The sequence below is a fragment of the Drosophila yakuba genome, chromosome 3R (genome assembly GCF_016746365.2).
Source record: "Drosophila yakuba strain Tai18E2 chromosome 3R, Prin_Dyak_Tai18E2_2.1, whole genome shotgun sequence".
Taxonomy (NCBI): domain Eukaryota; kingdom Metazoa; phylum Arthropoda; class Insecta; order Diptera; family Drosophilidae; genus Drosophila; species Drosophila yakuba.
The window spans coordinates 27,755,526-27,773,006 of NC_052530.2; the positions used below are offsets into that span (position 1 = coordinate 27,755,526).

At 49.2% G+C, this 17,481-nt stretch overlaps 3 protein-coding genes across 4 annotated transcripts; 1 reads left to right on the top strand and 2 right to left on the bottom strand.

Moving 5' to 3' along the window:
• The first annotated feature begins 1,581 nt into the window (after positions 1 to 1,581).
• On the top strand, positions 1,582 to 6,239 carry LOC6538670 (allatostatin-A). Its single transcript, XM_002099154.3, has 3 exons — positions 1,582 to 1,780; positions 4,868 to 5,328; positions 5,403 to 6,239. Exons 2-3 carry the CDS (start codon positions 4,947 to 4,949, stop codon positions 5,471 to 5,473), a joined length of 453 nt encoding a protein of 150 aa, XP_002099190.1. The 5' UTR covers positions 1,582 to 1,780; positions 4,868 to 4,946; the 3' UTR covers positions 5,474 to 6,239.
• A 10-nt stretch (positions 6,240 to 6,249) lies between these two features.
• On the bottom strand, positions 6,250 to 12,911 carry LOC6538671 (protein abnormal spindle). The gene is made up of 6 exons (XM_002099155.3): positions 12,721 to 12,911; positions 12,472 to 12,648; positions 12,190 to 12,402; positions 7,229 to 12,110; positions 6,866 to 7,167; positions 6,250 to 6,807 (listed from the first exon to the last, which is right to left on the bottom strand). The coding sequence occupies exons 1-6, from the start codon at positions 12,733 to 12,735 to the stop codon at positions 6,532 to 6,534; spliced, it is 5,865 nt and encodes a 1,954-aa protein (XP_002099191.1). The 5' UTR covers positions 12,736 to 12,911; the 3' UTR covers positions 6,250 to 6,531.
• A 300-nt stretch (positions 12,912 to 13,211) lies between these two features.
• Positions 13,212 to 17,086, bottom strand: LOC6538672 (dorsal-ventral patterning protein tolloid). 2 transcript variants are annotated; one of them, XM_002099156.3, is made up of 7 exons: positions 16,749 to 17,085; positions 16,618 to 16,688; positions 16,123 to 16,467; positions 15,242 to 16,062; positions 14,921 to 15,182; positions 14,294 to 14,862; positions 13,212 to 14,233 (listed from the first exon to the last, which is right to left on the bottom strand). In XM_002099156.3, the coding sequence occupies exons 1-7, from the start codon at positions 16,947 to 16,949 to the stop codon at positions 13,287 to 13,289; spliced, it is 3,216 nt and encodes a 1,071-aa protein (XP_002099192.1). In that variant the 5' UTR covers positions 16,950 to 17,085; the 3' UTR covers positions 13,212 to 13,286. The 2 variants fall into 2 exon arrangements, with proteins under 2 accessions (XP_002099192.1, XP_039231224.1); XM_039375290.2 differs by having other exon boundaries at positions 16,618 to 17,086.
• Between the last annotated feature and the right edge of the window lie 395 nt (positions 17,087 to 17,481).

The following is a 17,481-nucleotide window of genomic DNA, read 5'->3' on the forward strand; positions in this document are numbered from 1 at the left end:
ACCTGTTCCGGTGCGTTGACGCGGCGGTGTCAGGCCACGCTTTTGGGCATGTTTTGGTGTTACGAGCCATGTCATTAGGACCCCGCTTATCAGCCTGATTTATGATCGATGGCCCGTCGCGAGTATGAATATAGCCATTCGCCATGACATCCCCCGGTTGCAGCTGCATTCGTTGGCCAAGGTATCGCCTGGTATCGATGCCATTGGCTTTCCAGCAACTTAATGCCTCACTAATTACGACTGACGTCATGACGAGCACAATTAGCCGCCATTTTTCCCAGAAAGCCATAAAAACGTATCAATTTCTAGGACAAATTGTAATTGCGCCACAAATCTCAATGCAATTTCGGTGAGTCCCCTGCTGTGCTTTTAACATTGCGTATACGACCCGTGCGCCCAGGACACTTTAAGCCATATTCGGGTGGAGGATGGGTGGTGCTCATTTACTCAATATTTTCCAATTAGCCAGCGATTTTTGCTTTTATTCGTAATTAAACTATTTACAACTGAGCACCGTCTCAGCGGGATTTCCCTGGGTAATGGCTATTTCCCAGCTCCTTTTTCCCCCTCCCCCCTCCGTCTGCGTAATTGCCCGGAATGCATTGGAAGCAGATTGATCGGAAATATGTGCAAAATAAACTGAGAAGTAAGTAAAATAGTAGCAACAATGTATTAGTAAGTAAAATGGCTAGTAAATAATAATATGAGTTTAGTAACCCTAAAACTTAAACCACTCTTGTTCCACAGTCTTTATATTCTGTCACCTTAAAGGATTTCCCATTGAAATCGACAAAGTGCGTCGAATCGGTCCAAGCCAGAAATTTGTGTAATCCGCAAAGAAAGTGGACTCGAGAGCAGGACAAATGTGGCATCAGGACAGGACAAATGTTAAATGTTATGCCTTCCGGCGTTGTAAACTATATATATGTATTTGCTGGCATTCCGCATAAAATTCCACGACTTTTGCGCTTTTGAAATGTTACAGCCGCAAAAGCAGGCGGTTTATCGAGTATAAAGCCGGGGTTGCATGTCATTCGAGTTGTCAGTTGGCTCTAAGGATTCCCCACAAAGAAGGGCCGACGGCGAGTGTCCTGCATTTGAGTAATGCGCACCCAGTCAGCTGGCAATTTTCCATTGAAATGAGAAATAGTTGGATGTTATGCCGTGGGTGTCGGTCACAGCGACCTCCTAATGAACCTCAACAGCGCATTCATCATACGCACCGTTGCTTAGCATACAAACTCGCACTACGTGCAGTGTGCGCATCCTTCAGCTGCATTTTTCCTCACCTTACCAGAAACGCGACTTTGGTTTCACCATCTCCGCGAGGAATGTGTCTTGTCTTGGCCTGGCTATTCCGGCAAAGCCGCATGGCCACGGACACTTGTTACATCCTTGGCGCAAAGGACACCCCGCAATACGAGCCACCAAAACCCACCCCCCGTTTGTGGTGAGAAACGGGCACAGAATCCACCACACCGCACAGTGTCGTCACCTCTGGCGGCTGTCGTGTGTGTGTGTGGGTGGCTCGTTGATAAGGGCGCGCAGAGCGCTCATATAAGAGGCCGAGCGCCAGCGGATGCGGATTCAAAACTTAACCGACATTTGATCTGTCAACGTGCCACAGGAGCAGCAGCCGATTTAGTCCGCGGTACCTTCGAACACTCGAGTTGCACCGCGTATCCTGTCCTTGCATCCTAGAGTCGATCCTTTGAAAGTTGCTTCGCGGTCTCTGTGCTTTTCGGTCTGTGAGTTTTTCCAGCGGCATTTGGATTTCGCTGTAAGTTTTGACTTAAATGTTACTGTAATTATTGCTTATTCAAGTGAAGACTTTTATCCAAAAAAAAATTCATAATTTTATCCCAAAAATTGAAATCTTACAAAGAAAGTGAAACACTTATGTTTGATGTATCAAGTTTCCCTTTGTATCTAAATAAAAAAGATTGATAGGTGTTTCGATTATTATTTAATAAATACACATCAAGATTCTTGCAAATATTGCTTTTAAATTAAATTTCAAATATATCCAAGACACGTTCTAAAATGAACACCACACTCAATCAGCACTTTCGCCCCAAAAAGTATGCAAAGAAAACCAATGCAATTTGTGTTCGTTTTTGATCTGAAGAAAAACGCTCAAATTGAATTCATTTTCAATCGCTTAGCGAGAAGACAAAACCAAATTTGATTATATAAATTGCCTCAGGCAACAATTGACATATGGCAACAAAGTCAACAGCACCACAAACTCTCAGCCAAAACGTTTGCAGTCGCAGAAGAAAAATGCTAGAAGACAAAAGACAAGCCTCAATCAAATTGTAATTAAATAAATAACAACACGCCGAGAGCAAAAAATAGCAGAAAAAAATGGGATCACACATAGGAATATATCCACAAAAGCCAAGGACGAGAATATTGAATAAACAAATCGCAGGACAATTGTTGATTGATGTTGGGGGCAAGTTATGGGATGGGGATGATTCGCCCCTCCAGGGTCAGTTTATGTTTACTTGCAGAATTGATACACATGTCGAATTAAAGAACAACACGGAAAAGGGAGCTCCACGACAAGGGTCAGCCACATTGAAAAAAACCAGAAAGAAGGAACACAAAACAATGGAGCCTGAGAAAGGATCTGGGAGCCATAAGGCGGTGATGCTGGCTCTTTATTGCCTAACCGCCATAAATTGGCGCAAAGAAGTTAGCCACTTCATTACCTGAACGTAACTTAATTAGGAGAGCTTAGAGGGTAAAGGTGAAAACATGGGCGTTCTCGCCCCACGGCAGGGCTTTCAATTTAAAAAAGCGTTTCAATTGCACCCAGCTAATTTTGAGTTTTAGCTTTGGCTTTAGCTCCACCTGAGGGATCTGTCTGTCGTAATTTGCTACATCAGCTGAAATTGCTTTGGCTTGCTGTGCAAAGCTGCAAATTTGCTTCTATCCCTTTGGTCGCCGTGTTGTTATGGCCTTCTGCTTCGGCAGCTGCGGCAGCTAAGGAAACTTTGCAAACTTTCAAACCTAATTAGACGGGGTCCTTCGTGGTGCTGCTCCTTTGAATTTCCGTTGCATTCCGCTTGGCGGTCAAAACTAATCGCCGCTGCGGATATGAGAAAAGACAAGCGGACCAAAAGAGTTATGGCCCAAAAGTGGCATAAATTCATAAACAGATAATGCCTGAATCTCATTTGCGGCCAAGGGCGCTTTGTTGTCGACGACAAACAAGATTTTATTGCAGGAATGGAAATAATAGTGAAAGGTGTTGACACTTTTCACAAAACCCCATGTTTTGCCCCCCCCTCGCCGTCATATTTACGATTGGTTCGTCGTGGCGCTGGTGCTCCTCGTTTTGTTGTCGTCGTCGTGTTGCGGTTGATAAAGTCTAACAAATGTGACGATTTTCCGCCTATTATCTCGCGGCCATAGCCTTTCGCACTGCCGCACTCATAGTCATTGCTTTTATTGTCCTGCGTGGAAAATGCACAGCTGCCAACCATGGCGCTGCCCTCCATTGTAAATCAAACTTGGAGGTCAGGGGCTCCCACCGGGCCTTTTGCGGTCTTTGGTGAACCTGTTGCATGATTTGTGGCCCTGTTGCACATGCACCCAGCGAATTTATGACCGGCCCACGGTGCGTATGCGCAACATTTTGGAGCCAACACGTCGTAGGCTTCGATTAATTGATTCGGCCGCTGTTTGCACATAATTATGTGCGGCGGCGAGTCAAGAGTCATGGCATTTAAGCCCCTAGCTCCTTTTCTAATGGAAAATTGTCAGCAAGTTAATTTGCCTAGCCAAACAACAAGTAACTGGAGGCAGCGGGTGTTCTTAGCTCGACATTACGTGCTCCGGCTGTCAAGTTTTCCGGCGGAAATGCAACCACGTTACTTCTCGTGGCTGGTGGCTTCTTCATTCACGACGTGCACTTTAAATTGATGGCACTGACATCGCCACAAAAGCGTTGATGACTGCCACTGACTGACGCTGCTATTCCGCTAATGGAATCCAGCGAGCAGAACTCCCCCAGCCAAGTTAGTTTAGTGGTCTGGTCTGGTCGCGTTTGAATTTTTGGGTAATTGTACTTGGCTAATTGTGGCATCTGCGGCGGGAATTAAGCCACTTAATTCATCTCATCGCGCGGATCAAATAATAACTTTTACGAGCCAACCTGCAAGGCCAGCAGAAAAGAAAAACCCGTCGCGTCTGCTGCAATTGGCGTTGGCCAAGCATCCTTAGGATCAAGGACCAAGGGACCTTCCGCATGACTGCCGGCGGTGGCATCAAACTTTTGGCCACATTTTTCGGTGTTCTGCAGGCCATTTTTATTCGTTCGTTATTTCTGTTGGTTCCGTTGACTGTTTGCCTCTGTTTGCTTCTGTTTGCCACTGCCAAATTTCTGTTGCCATTTTGCCGGGCTGTCAACGCGTCGGCATTTGTTTGCCGTTGACATATTTTGTGTGTTGGGCCGAAATTCCACGTCGATTGTTTGTTTCTTTATTTTGCATAAATATTCGTTTGAGGATACGCATTAGGGTGGATTTATATTTGTGCAACGATAGGAATTTGATGTGTTAAAAATATGTATATCTTAAATTCTTAAAATAATTATAAGTTATCTCTACTACTCAGCTCCTTTTATTTTAATACTTTAATTCTGAATTTATTTTCCTTAATTTATGCACTGTCTTCCCATCCCTTCATTCACTTTAACGCCGTTTTGGGCCACCCTAATACACCAGTATCCTTGTTTACGAGAGGCGACAACTGTCGCCGCAAAGTATGCAACACTTTGACACACAGAGAATTGGGGAGCGGTGCTTAAAATTCTATTCGTCGCCTGCTCACTTTGTCTTTGCTGACTTTTTTGCAGCAGCAACAACAGCAGCAGCCGCAGCAGCAGTAGCAGCAGCCAGACGTGCCCCATACCGTGCCACGCCCACAGCATCACAATGAACTCCCTTCACGCCCACATCCTGCTGCTGGCAGTTTGCTGCGTCGGCTACATCGCCAGCTCCCCGGTAATTGGCCAGGATCAGCGCAGCGGCGACAGCGATGCCGATGTCCTGCTGGCCGCCGATGAGTTGGCCGACGGCGGCGACAACATCGACAAGCGGGTGGAGCGGTACGCCTTCGGTCTGGGACGACGTGCCTACATGTACACGAACGGTGGACCGGGAATGAAGCGCCTGCCGGTCTATAACTTTGGTCTGGGCAAGAGATCGCGTCCCTACTCCTTTGGACTGGGCAAACGCGGTGACTACGACTACGAGCAGGACAACGAGATCGACTACAGAGTGCCGCCAGCGAACTACTTGGCAGCCGAGCGTGCTGGTAAGTCCACTGTCCACTGTCCACTGTGCTCCCTCGATCACACGTATATCCCTCTCTAATCCTTGGACTTGCAGTGCGTCCTGGCCGACAGAACAAGCGAACGACGCGTCCGCAACCCTTCAACTTTGGCCTGGGCCGACGTTAAGTCCAATCCTGCTGGCCCAAATTTCTCCCCGGATGGCGCACTTATCCCAATCCAGCCGTGCGCCATTTGGCCAGGAGCTCATCCTAAACTAAAGTTATCTAAAAAGCTCTCAGACTCTTCTCCAAACTTAGGTCACACATTCAGGAGGCAATCTAAATGTCTTCGTATCCAAGCCAATTCCTTGCACGACCCTCGTCCCACACATATTTATTATATATGAAATCGGTAGAGCCAATGGTATTTATGTTAAGTTCTTCAAATCGATGCGTTTAACGGCAGCCTCAAAATAAAATATGACAAATGGCGAAAAAAATATACAAAAAAAAAATAAGAGATGAACAAAATGCAAATAAAAAGGGAAAACAGATTGAGAATGAAACTGGCGTGTGCAATTATCAAGGAAGAAATTCATATAATGTTATACGAATCTATTATATATGCATATTCAATCCAATTTATGATGGTACTCCATATATGTACAATTTTAAAGGGGCATTAATTAATATACACGCGGATTTAAACTTATATACTTGGGGCAATCTCTCACAGAAAGAGCGGCACGAGTGGCATTCGTTGTGGTCGTCAGCGGAGGAGCACGAATATTGGGTAAACTACTGCAAACAAACTGCATACTAATATCGGTGTAACTAAGTGTTTGACAAAGTGATTACTAATTTAACTATATAATTACAAATATGTAATTGTTTTGTGAATACTTGCATACGTACCCAAATAAACATAGTCGCAGCTAGACTGCGTAAGCAAATACACTGGAATTTCACTTTCACTTGTCTTTATTCTTCAGTTCGGTTTGTGGTCTCCTATAAAAACAATCCACTTCGTTTTCCTACTAAAATATCAATTACAAATTTCGTTTGCAGCATATACATGTTAACTTATCCTCGTACTTTACATTGGTAAGACCTTCTTAGATTATCTTAAACTATTCTTAATTGTCTTCAAAAAACTAGCATGGTCTATGAATTTATCTGACTATTTTAAAACACAACACATAACTGTTTCAAACATTAAACATTTAAAGGTGAATTTTCCTAGATCTAGAACATGTCAATCTCCAGCTTGCACAGAATGGTATCAAAGGCGTAGACAGACGATATGAACGTGTAGGGACTATAGCGGATGATTCCAAAGTCCGGCTCCAGGCTGGGCAGTGAACAGGGCGTGAAGCTGATCTTTTGGCTTCGATACCGTCCAGTTGGCATTGGCGGCGGCTTGCGGGCATTCTGCTTCATCTTTTCCTTGCGTGCGACGAGCTTCTTTGTTTCACGCACCATGTAAATGGCCTCCGGGTTGGTCATGTAGTCGTGAATGATCTGCAAGCCATTAAGATGTGATTAAAAATCCCTTAAATGTAATCCCTGCGCTGTTTACCTTTCGCTTTTTGGGGCAGTGTGAAAATACCCAAATGAGGGTGCACAACGTGTTGAATATCTCACTGTCTTTGTCGCACCAGCGCAACAGCATCTGGGCAATGGTGACCAATCCGCCCTCCTGGAACGTGTTCACCGTGGTGCTGTTGTAGCGCGCCAAATTTAGGATGATCCGGCTGCAGCGCTCGATAAGCTGCTTATCCACCTCCGAGCGAATGGCCTGAGCCATGATGCCGTAGCAAAACGTGGACATGAACTCCGAACACCACATCAGAAGATGTGGCACAGTGCGCGAAAGCCGATCTGCGGGGATTACAAATTAGGGATTAGTTAGGATAGCGACTAACGAAAGAGGAACACTTACCCAATCGCTGTAGGACTGCCAACGCATCAGATGCGATAAAGCGTCCACGAAGGAACCGCACCGCCTCCTGGACTTTGCAGCGCACAGAGTTTGCCGCCTTTGCCTCGTGCCGCAGCTGAACAATACGCTTTCGGATCGCCAAAAGTCCCTGGTGCTTCTGGCGTCGACGGGTTAGATAGCCACGCCAGTAGCGCTGTATAACCTTGGCGGCGCGCTTCTGGCGGATTAGGTCCATCATCTCGGGTGTCATCAGGGCCTGGAAACGTTTGCGAGCCATAAAGCCGCGAGCACGCGCCTGGAAGTCCGGCATGGAACGGCGGAGCAGTTGGAAACAACCACGCTGCTCCACCATTAGACGCTTGCCACGGAACTTTTGTTGCAGGTGGACGGCCAGTGTACGCAGCTGGACAAACTCCTGGCGTGCCTGCTTGATGCAGCGATTAGCACGGAATTTGCGCTGCACCAGGATCACAGAGGACTGGATTAATTGGTAATCCTGTCTCGCCTTTAGCATGGCACAGCGGGCACGGAACCGGCGCTGCAGCACCACGGCAGCCCTTCGCTTCAACTCGAATTCCCTGCGCTGCTTCAGCATCAGCAAAGTGGCTCTGATAAACGCCTGCAGAAGTCGCACCTTGCGGATGGTGTTCAAGAAGTTCTGCCGCTGGCGACGAGCCTGCACTGTGGCCCGCCACTTGCGTTGAATGCTCAACGAACTGAGCCGAATGCGTCGGTAGCCCGCCCTGCATAGACGCATTTCGCTTATGCTGCGCCACCATTTCTGCAGGCGGATGACTGCCTTTCGCTGCTCTTGGTACACTGGAATCTGCTTCCTCATCTCCAGCTTGCCGCGGTATCGTTGCTGCACTTTGATAATGGCTTCCCTTTGCTTTTGGTATAGGACTACCTGCTTTTGCATTGCCTTCTTGGCTCTGTATCGCGTTTGAATGGTAATAGCTGCCTGTTTCAGCTGGGCATAGCTCTTCAACTGCTGGATCATGGTCAGACGAGCGCGGTACCGTCGCTGCAGTGTTATAGCTGCTTGGCGCAGTTGTAGGAAACTGTTTCGCTCCCGTTTCCTGAGCAGATGATTGCGCCAATGCATCTGCAGGCAGCTGACGGCAGCCTGGGTGCCGCGGTACTTGGCTCGCATGAACCGCATTGATTTGTGGGCATGGAATCTGCGCTGCAGCTTGATGGTCACCTCGCGGAGATGCAGGTACTCCTGGCGCTCCTTTCGCATCTGCACTAAAGCTCGCCGGCGTTGCTGAACTGCAAGGGTTACCTTCCTCAGTTGCAGGAACTCCGCTCTTTGCTTTTCCATTTCGCGCTTGGCACGGTACTTGATTTGAATTAGCCTGGTTGCCGATTGAAGCCGAAGGTAGTCCTTCCTATCTCGACGCATCTGCAGTGTGGCTCTCCAGCGCCTCTGGACATTGATGATGCACTGGCGGGTTCTCAGATATGCATTGCGATCCTGGATCATTTGTTGAAGCATGCGGTAACGTTTTTGAACGAGTATCGTGGCATTACGCAGCCTCAGATAATTTTCCCTCTGTTCGCGCATTTTTATGGTGGCCCTCAGTCGCTGCTGCAAGCGGATAACATTTTGCCGGAGAGAGCAGTAGTGATTGCGATCTATTCTCATCTGGATTGTGGCTCTCCGGTAAGCCTGCACTTTAAGAACGCTGGAACGAAGTGCCAGATAATCAGCTTTGCACTTTCTCATGGAAAGCTTCGCTCGCCAGCGTTGTTGCACATTTATTGCTGCACGCTTTAGTTGCTGGAACTCGTTGCGCTGCTTCAGCATACTCCACTTGCCTCGCATCCTGCGCTGGACAAACATGATGAGGTCTCTCTGGCGCAGGAACTGCTGTCGCTGAATTTTGCCCAACTGATAGCTCCGCCATTGCATTTGAATATAACTGGCAGCTGCCTGTTGTTTCTGGGATCGCTGAAGTCTGGCTGTGGCCGCCGCCGCCAATAGCTTTTCGGCAAAGAGGCGTCGCCGCCAGATACGCTGGAGAAAAATTGCAGCCTGCCGGAGCTCCAAGAACCGCTGGCGGTGTTGCCGTCCCAGTTGTTGGGCCCGCCACCAGCGCTGGATGGTGACAATGCTGTGATAGCTCTGGTATAGCTGCTTCTGTGCCAAATAGCGACGCGTGAACTTTTGCAGGATTATGGCGGCCTGGATGCGTTCCGCTTTGAACAACTTGACGTACTTCCGCATCTGGTGGCCACGGAACACGGCCTGAATGACAGTAGCGGCCCGGTGGCGACGCATTAGCTCCTTGTGGCGGATGCGCCGCTGGATGACAACGTGCAGCCAGCGACGGCGCCACCATTTCTGTAGCACCGTGGCCGCCGCATGGAACTTGGGCGAGCGGAATTTGTAAATAATTTGCCAGAGCAGGGAAAGCGTCTTCTCACGATGACCGTCAACGATGTCTTGGGCGGAGATGTCGCCGCCGAGCTGGAAGTTGGCCTCACCAAGGGCTCCCAGGGCAAGCTTCACATTGAAAATCCGCTGGAGGCGAGAGATGGCTGGCACTCTCAACTGGCGGGTTAGATTATCGCGCAGTAAAATGACCTCCATAACGCGGGTAAGCCGCACGCCATCTCTCAAGTCCACCGCCAAGTTGTTGAAGGCATAATCAAACTCGTCCAAAAATGTTTGCCGATGCTGCAGAACGTAACCGAGGCGGCGCAGTTCCCGCGTAATATCACCAATATTGGCGAGCAGTTCTGACGAGAAGCGCAGCAGAATATCCTTGGTCTCCTTGTGTGGCGACTTTTTCACAAACAAACAGGGATTGTGCTTGACGATGCGCTTCTGCTTTGCTTGATCGAGGAAGAGCAGCAAGAAGAGGATTTTCTGCAACGAGTGCTTCTTGATGGTCTCCGCGTACTCCTCGGTGAGTGTGTATGCCTTGCTGTACCTTTGCTCCTCAAACTTATTGCGGAACAAGCGATTGAGGATAAAGGTGCTAAGGCCAACAATGTCTCGATTGGACTGCATCTGGATCTTCTCTCCGAAGACCACTTCCAGTCCAAGGCGCAGCCAAAGAGGATTGAAGCAAAGCAGGAGCTCTAGTATGGTGCGTTGCATAACGACGTCCAGGTGAAGATTACGATCGCTACGGATGCGCAGCGCTTGCTTGTTGACATAGACGGCCACCTTGGAGCATGGCAAGCGCATCTGCTCACTGAAGAATAGTTCCACAGCAGCCTTACGAAGCGTCTCCAGGCGATATTTCGTTAGGTAGTTCATAGACTGCTCCTCCTTGGTGGGAGCCACCACGAGTTCCTTGTTGCGCACCTCGTTAAACAGCTTACCGACGTCTATTTTGCTATTCGAGTCCGCGTCCAGGTCAGCGGGTATGGAAACAAGGGCATTTAACCACTTTTTAAAGTCAGCTTGATGGCGTTCCACAGCCTGTTCATCCAAATACATGGTAGAGGCCAGAAAGGGGTCCATTGTGGTAGTTGCCGCAAAGGGATCCGGGTTGATGTAGGTCTGCATATACAACTCGGAATCGTAGAGCTTGACGGAAGCCTGGACACTAGTGTCCCTGGCCTTTCGTGGCGTGGCGGGCTTCTTCATCAGTGACATGGTCTGGGCCAGCTTAAACTTCTTGGACTGGGCGTGTGGCCAGGCGTGAGCACTACTGCTTCGGGCAGATGCGTTTGCCGGCGCTGCACTCCTGGTCAGAGTGGTGTCCTCCACTCGTTGCTTTTTAGGTGGTGAAATGGCCATAGTTTCATTGCGATACAGGGATTCGTTGCTAGGTGCATCCGAGAAACTCAGCTCATGAGAGCGGCGCTTGTGAGGATTCTTCACCGGACTTCCCTTAACCGACTTTCGGCCAACTTCGTGGAGATTAAAACGACTGGACTGAGCAAGGATTTCACTGTGGTTGAATAGAAACTCCTGCTGGCCCGCCAAGCTAGCCTCGCTACTAGAGGAGCTATTCAAGTCTTTGCCCTTCACCTGGATCTGCTGCTCCTGGTAGTATCGATTCTGTTCAATCGAACGGATTTTCATTTCATTCAGATTAGGCATTGAGCCTTGAATGGCATACTTAGTTTGTGGCGATAGAAGTGACAAATCTTTCATAGACTCGGAATACTTTCGTAACGGTGAGCCCACCAACTTGATATCCCTCTTCAGGTCATGTATGGCGCTCTTCGCGGGCGATCTAGGTGGGCTTGGTCCCTCCTCCTCGCGAATACAGGCAAGGGCTCGGGTGTGCGTGGCATGCACTATTGTGGTGGTCTTATTTAGGGGCGTATGCGGTTGTCCATCGTTCCGGGAGCAGTCCAAGGTGTCCAAGGATATGTTAATAGTCTCGGAATGCTTCACATCGAACGTTTTGTTTGTGGCAGGCTGATCTTCTAGATCATCGGGAGTGATTCGACGCGGGCGCATATCATTGGCACTTGGTTTTACATTCCCATTAAGTTTGGGTGTGGGCCAGGCAGCCAGATTGTCCGGCAAAATGGTAGCCTGCCCTTTGCCTCGGGTTTCGGTGAGAGGTGTGAAGCGCAGATTATCAATCACGTCCAGTAGGTTTCCTGGCGTCATAGGACTTAAATTTTCCTTAAGACTGCGAGGCTGTGGTGATATGTATACGGGCTCCTCTTGTGGGGGCTTGTATACATTCTTCTCGACAAGAGGAGCCGGTGGAGGTGGATGTGGACGGGCAGCAGGACGCGCAGGAGCAGTCACTCGCCATGTCTGCTTGGAGGTAGGCGCTGCTGCAGCAGACAAACGCTTCTTTTGCTGCACAGCAGCAGATACCACGCTTTTCATTGTCTTGCCAGCTCCTGTCGGCGATTTCAGCTGCAGGGTCTTGCCGACAGTCGGAAATTTGCGCGGATTCTTCAGGTAGAAAGGTAAGAGATACATGCAAAAGAGGGTAAGTAGGTAAAAGGGGTGGTAAATGCATTTTTTCACTGACCTTGACCGGTTGGTTGCTCTTCGACTTGAGTATGATCATCACCTCCTTTCGGAAGTTGCGATTGTCAATCAGCTGCAGCGTCTCCTTGCAGGCCACCTCAAGCAGGGGGCTCCACACTAGCTCCATGGAAACCTCATCTCTCGCTGGCACCGTGTGCTCCATCCACTCCAGGCTTAGGTTGTGCTCCTCCCGGATGGCCTTCATAACCTTGACCTGTATAGCGGGTGTTCCATTGATCAAATAACAGTTGCCAGGTATCTAACCAGTATATAACCGACTAACCTCGATGTCGTCGTCGCTGGGATTGAGAACGCGCACCTGGCGCCGAGCTGTCTTTGTTATCGGCACATCCTCGAACTGCACAATCGCCTTGGCGGAGAACGGAGCCATGACGACCACGGCGGGCTCGCGTCCTTCGGCGCGCTTCTTTTGCTTTAGCCGCGATGGCGTCACTGTGATCTGTAAGTAACGGGAATCCAGTCATTTTACGCAAAACTATTGCCGAAGTCCCAAAAAGAGGACTCAACTAACCTCAAAGGCGCTCATCGCAGGGAATGACCAAAACAGAAATAACTTGAACGAAACAAAAGCGGGCTCGCAGCTGACTTAGTGGCCCATTAACACAGCGACTAACTAAACAATTAACACAATTAACGAACAACAATTAAACAAATTAGAGCGTCGCCGCAAAAATCCAAATTCGAACTGAAATTCGAAACGAAGCGACGCCGATACTCGATTGCTTGATTGCTGGCGCAAAGGGCTATCTAACTATCGGATCTATCGATTGTGAAATGTTAGGGGTCTTCAAAATGGGTTTCGATAGACTTAGAAACATCAAGATTAGTGTGAACGCTGCATTGTTATATTAGCGCCAAATTTAAATTCGAACTATTTATATATAAATATTCTGTCGATTTGAAGACAAGATTTATGATAAATGTATCGACTTCTTTATATATATTATTTCGAATTTATGATAAATGTAACGACTTCTTCATATATGTTATTTCGAAATATTTTTATTCATAATCTATTTACAAATTTCAACAACAAATATTAAACACTAAATATCGCCGCAGGACCTTTCTGTTCATCTAAATGAGTCTGCTGGGCGGCAGGAGGTGGTCGCCTCCCGATTCTGAGGAATACATGCTCTTCAGATAGCCCGGAAAGGGTGTAACCGCATCGAAATCCTCGCCCACAGAATTCTCCGGTGGATCCACGGCCATAAAGGAGATGGCGAAGCCCCTCAGTGAGTTACTCTCGTCCGTTTGGAATCGCAGCAGGAGTGTGTCCGAATTGGAGATTATAATCGGTGGCTTGTGCTTTCCGCAAAATCTCCCGTGGATGGTGTTCATCGAGTAGCCCTCCTCGGTGATCTCCAGATAATCGTAGTCGCATCGCTCCGAGTACTCGATCTCGAAGTGCAGGAAGCGAATCTTGACACTGCTCTCTGGATCCGCCTGAATGCGCCAGTCGCAGTACATGTTGCGCTTGTACGGCCTACTGCCGTATCGTGGATGCGAGTAGAAGGTCTGCGAATGATTTGTGGCCTTCAAGTAGCCACCACACTCGGAGACAAAGGTGGCCTTGAAACCCTTCCTCTGCAGACCCGCATCCGTGGCCAGCACCATGAACATCTCATTGGTGGAGGCGATAACGGCGTATGGCTCACGTCCACCGCAATAGATGCCCAAGGTGGAGCTATTCTCGGAACGACCATCATAGATAGCCACATAATCGTAGATGCACTCCTGGTGGCTCTCCACCTCAAAGTCGTGGAATGTCAACTGTATCCGGTGGCCCAGTACGGTCTGGAAGTGCCAGTAGCAGTAGATGTTTCTCGGATAGTCCTCCGGATAGTTGGGACTCTGCAACACGCCATACGACGTGGTGATCTCGAACTTGCAACGCGTCTCCGTGCAGTTGTGCCCATTTTCAGCCAATGTGTATCCATTCCGGCAGCTGCACTGGTAGGATCCAAAGGTATTCCGGCATCTGTGCTGGCAGCCACCATTGTTCATAGAACACTCATCCACATCTGTGGGTTAGAAGAGATATTAGTAATCATATGTAAATGAAGTGTTGTTTTGTTAGTTACCTATCACAAACTTGGCCACAAATCCACTTCTCTGGACGGTGCGATCCGAGTAGAACTCCAGCCTGAGAACACTCTGCTCGGAGTTGACCACCGAAGGCAGCTCATGACCACAATAAATGCCAATCTTCTTCAGGCGATTATCCCTCATTTTGGAGTATATAATCAGGTAATCATAGTTGCACTTGGTGTAGTGGAACCGTGTGCCCTCCAAATCAAAGTGCGTGAAGTTTAGGAAGACAGCGTGGTTCGGTGGCGCCACTACTTCCCAAACGCAGTGCTTGGAATTGGGATACACATCCGGATACGATGGTGAGAAGAGTGAGCCATTGGATTTGGTGGCGTCCACAACTCCTCCACAGGCATCCTCGCAGGTCCTGCCATTCGCCTGCAACTCGTATCCTGCGCGACAGCCACATTGATAGCTGCCCAAGGTGTTGATGCACAGGTGCTGGCAGCCGTGATCAGTGAATCTGCACTCATCCACATCCAGCATCAGGGCGGCGGAGAATCCCAGCTTTTGCACCGACGAGTCGGATACGAAACGGATGTACATCTGGTTGCTGCGGGTTCTATGATGTGATACATGTTCACTGGTTAGTGATCTTTTCTGCTTTAAAAGTAACTTACTTTATATTGGGCGGCAGCTTGTCTCCACAGAAGCGTCCTATGAGCCGGGATTCACTGTGATTGCCATCCCGTATCTCCACATAATCATAGGTACAACCATCGTGTTTCTCCAGCTCAAAGCTCTGGAACTTCAGAGCCACCTGGTGGTTATCCGGTGCCGTAATGCGCCACACGCACTCCTTGTCCGGCATGTAGTCCAGCGGATAGTTGGGTGAGTCTATGGACTGATCCCTGGTCAGCTGTATATCCCCACCACAAACCACTAGAAGGTAAAAATGGGTTATCGCCTTTTTGTTTTTCTGTGAGAAGTTTAAAACTTACCCTCAAATCTCGCCTTGAATCCGCGATAACCTTTGGCTGCATTCCGGTTGACATAGTTGAGGAGCATGCGACTTGTCTGTGTGGTGATGACCTCCCCGCTGACATTCCCACAGATTCGTCTCACCAGAGGCGATTTGTGCCAGTAGCCATCCCTGATCTCCAGGTAATCCTGCGTACAATCATCGGAGCTCATCAGATGCAGCTGCTGCAGATGCAGGATGACCTTCTCCCCATTGGTGGCCGTGATACGCCACTCGCAGTTGCTCAGCGAGGCATCGAACTCAGATCCCGCGGCGGGATCTTCCCCAGCATCGCCGCTGCCCTCGAACTCGCTGAGCACTCCATTGCCGGAGTACACGAAGTGGGGACTCACTATGTGTCCCGAATTCTGCTGATAGGTGCGTCCACAGGAGGCGCACTTATAAAGCAGATTGGCTTGGACAATGTCACCGCGACTAAGACGCCTCCGCTGACCCAACTCCAAATGGGTGCCGGGTGGTATTCCTATCGGTGTGATGGTATCCAGGTAGGAACTCTTCGAGAACGAGTTCTTGGCATAGTGCATAATGGAGTTAAGATCGTAGGGCAGTAGGGGCAAGTCCACCTCCTCCGGCGAGAGGACATCGAAGTTGTACTCCTGACCCCTCATGATATTCGCCTTGTTAATCACGATGTGCTTATCTCTGTCGCCACGGGCATGTTCATGGTGAAACCCGATCGTGTGACCCAGCTCATGGATTATAATGCCGAACTTTTCGCAATTGCGTCCAATGGAGATGGGCTGGCGTCCGTTGCCATTCTTGCCCAGAAACGAGCAGCAACTAACAGGGTTGGGATATAAATTATAAAATAATTCTCCTTAGAAGACAAATCAGACTTACCCGCAATTCTTGACCGTAAAGTATATGTAGTTCGCATGCAAATTGGCATCCCGCTCCACGAACTTGATGCAGGTGAAGTTCTCCCAGTGGCGCATTGCCTGCTTGAAGAGCGCCTTGTGGGCTCCACTGAAGATGGTATCGATCTCGTAGGGTATAACCCCATAGTCCCAGGTCCGCTCCTTTCGCACAGTAACAGCTCTTCGCCTTCTCTGTACTGCCTTCCCACCTAAAGTGGGTGAGTGACTGTGCTGCAGGACATCAACGGAGTCATCGGTCCACAGAAATGGTGGGGGTAATCTCAGAGCGGCTTTGTTTCGCGATTTATGCGCCTGCTTCCGGCGTCTCCTGTGTGGGTGGTTCAGATGGGGGGAGGGGAGGGCTTATGAGCTCAGGTATTACTTACGTGCCCCAAAGGCAGGACACTCCCGTGGGCAGAGCAAGTGTGTCGGCTAATTGCGCGCCATTGTGTGCGGGATAAATCCCCGTGGAACTTACCCCGAATATTGTCTGTGTGCCTTGAGTGGGTGGATGTCATCCTTTGGCTCCTTTGGCTCCTTTGGCGGCACCTGTTGTGGTAATGCTGGAGATGGCAATTTTGTGCTTGGCCACGTGACTCCGCCACTCACCTGTGGCGCATCTAGCATGCCAAAAAAGTCCTCCGGCTGCTCCTTGAAATCAAAATCACACTCACTCTCGGGCAGCTGACTCAGTCGCCTGCCCTCGGCGGAATCCAGCAGAAAAACCAACATTATCCACAGAGCGCCCACAGAGAGCACAACGTATTTCGCTTTCATTTTCATGGGCATGTGGAGTCGCATTCCTTTCATTTCTTGCGTATTTCTGGGGGCTCGTTCCCTGAAGTTGCTTCAACCAGTTCAAAGTTCTAACTGAGCGCTCGTGGACCGCGATTGCCGAATTATACTGGTGCTGGTGAAGACAAGGGTTCCACGGATCGAGTGAGTGAACAGCAGGTAAAAGATCTCAACGGTGGACGAGGGGCGGGGCAGACCAGGGCAGACCAGGCCAGTGCAGAATCTCGACTGACCGCACTGCGAAGTGCGAAGGGAGGGACAGCTCAATAGAGGGAGAGACGAGACGAGGGCCATAACCAGACCTGATCCGCCGACCGACCTCTCCTCATTGGCGATTCGGGATGACCATTGTCTGCCGCCTGTTGTTCTGTTGTTTGCATTCAATGGATTTTGATTTGGGTATCCCTGCTCGCACCTTGACATTGCCATACATCTCCATGCATGTATGTGACCATCTACCTGGGTCGCTGGCCGGGCTCAGGGGCATTTGCCCAGGATCAGGTGTTGCGTTGCTTAAGCGGCGGATTCGGGCCTTTTAGGGCAGGTC

What these genes read in the sequence shown, in the direction of transcription:
- LOC6538670 (XM_002099154.3), top strand. Translation starts at nt 4,947, where the DNA reads ATGAACTCCCTTCACGCCCACATCCTGCTGCTGGCAGTTTGCTGCGTC. An exon ending in CTTGGCAGCCGAGCGTGCTG is followed by an intron (nt 5,329 to 5,402) that starts GTAAGTCCACTG and finishes TTGGACTTGCAG; the next exon opens with TGCGTCCTGGCCGACAGAAC.
- LOC6538671 (XM_002099155.3), bottom strand. An exon ending in CCAGCGACGACGACATCGAG is followed by an intron (nt 12,403 to 12,471) that starts GTTAGTCGGTTA and finishes CCCGCTATACAG; the next exon opens with GTCAAGGTTATGAAGGCCAT. An exon ending in GGCAGTCCTACAGCGATTGG is followed by an intron (nt 7,168 to 7,228) that starts GTAAGTGTTCCT and finishes TAATCCCCGCAG; the next exon opens with ATCGGCTTTCGCGCACTGTG.
- LOC6538672 (XM_039375290.2), bottom strand. Translation starts at nt 16,949, where the DNA reads ATGAAAGGAATGCGACTCCACATGCCCATGAAAATGAAAGCGAAATAC. An exon ending in TTTACGGTCAAGAATTGCGG is followed by an intron (nt 16,063 to 16,122) that starts GTAAGTCTGATT and finishes CAACCCTGTTAG; the next exon opens with TTGCTGCTCGTTTCTGGGCA. An exon ending in TGTGGCCAAGTTTGTGATAG is followed by an intron (nt 14,234 to 14,293) that starts GTAACTAACAAA and finishes TCTAACCCACAG; the next exon opens with ATGTGGATGAGTGTTCTATG.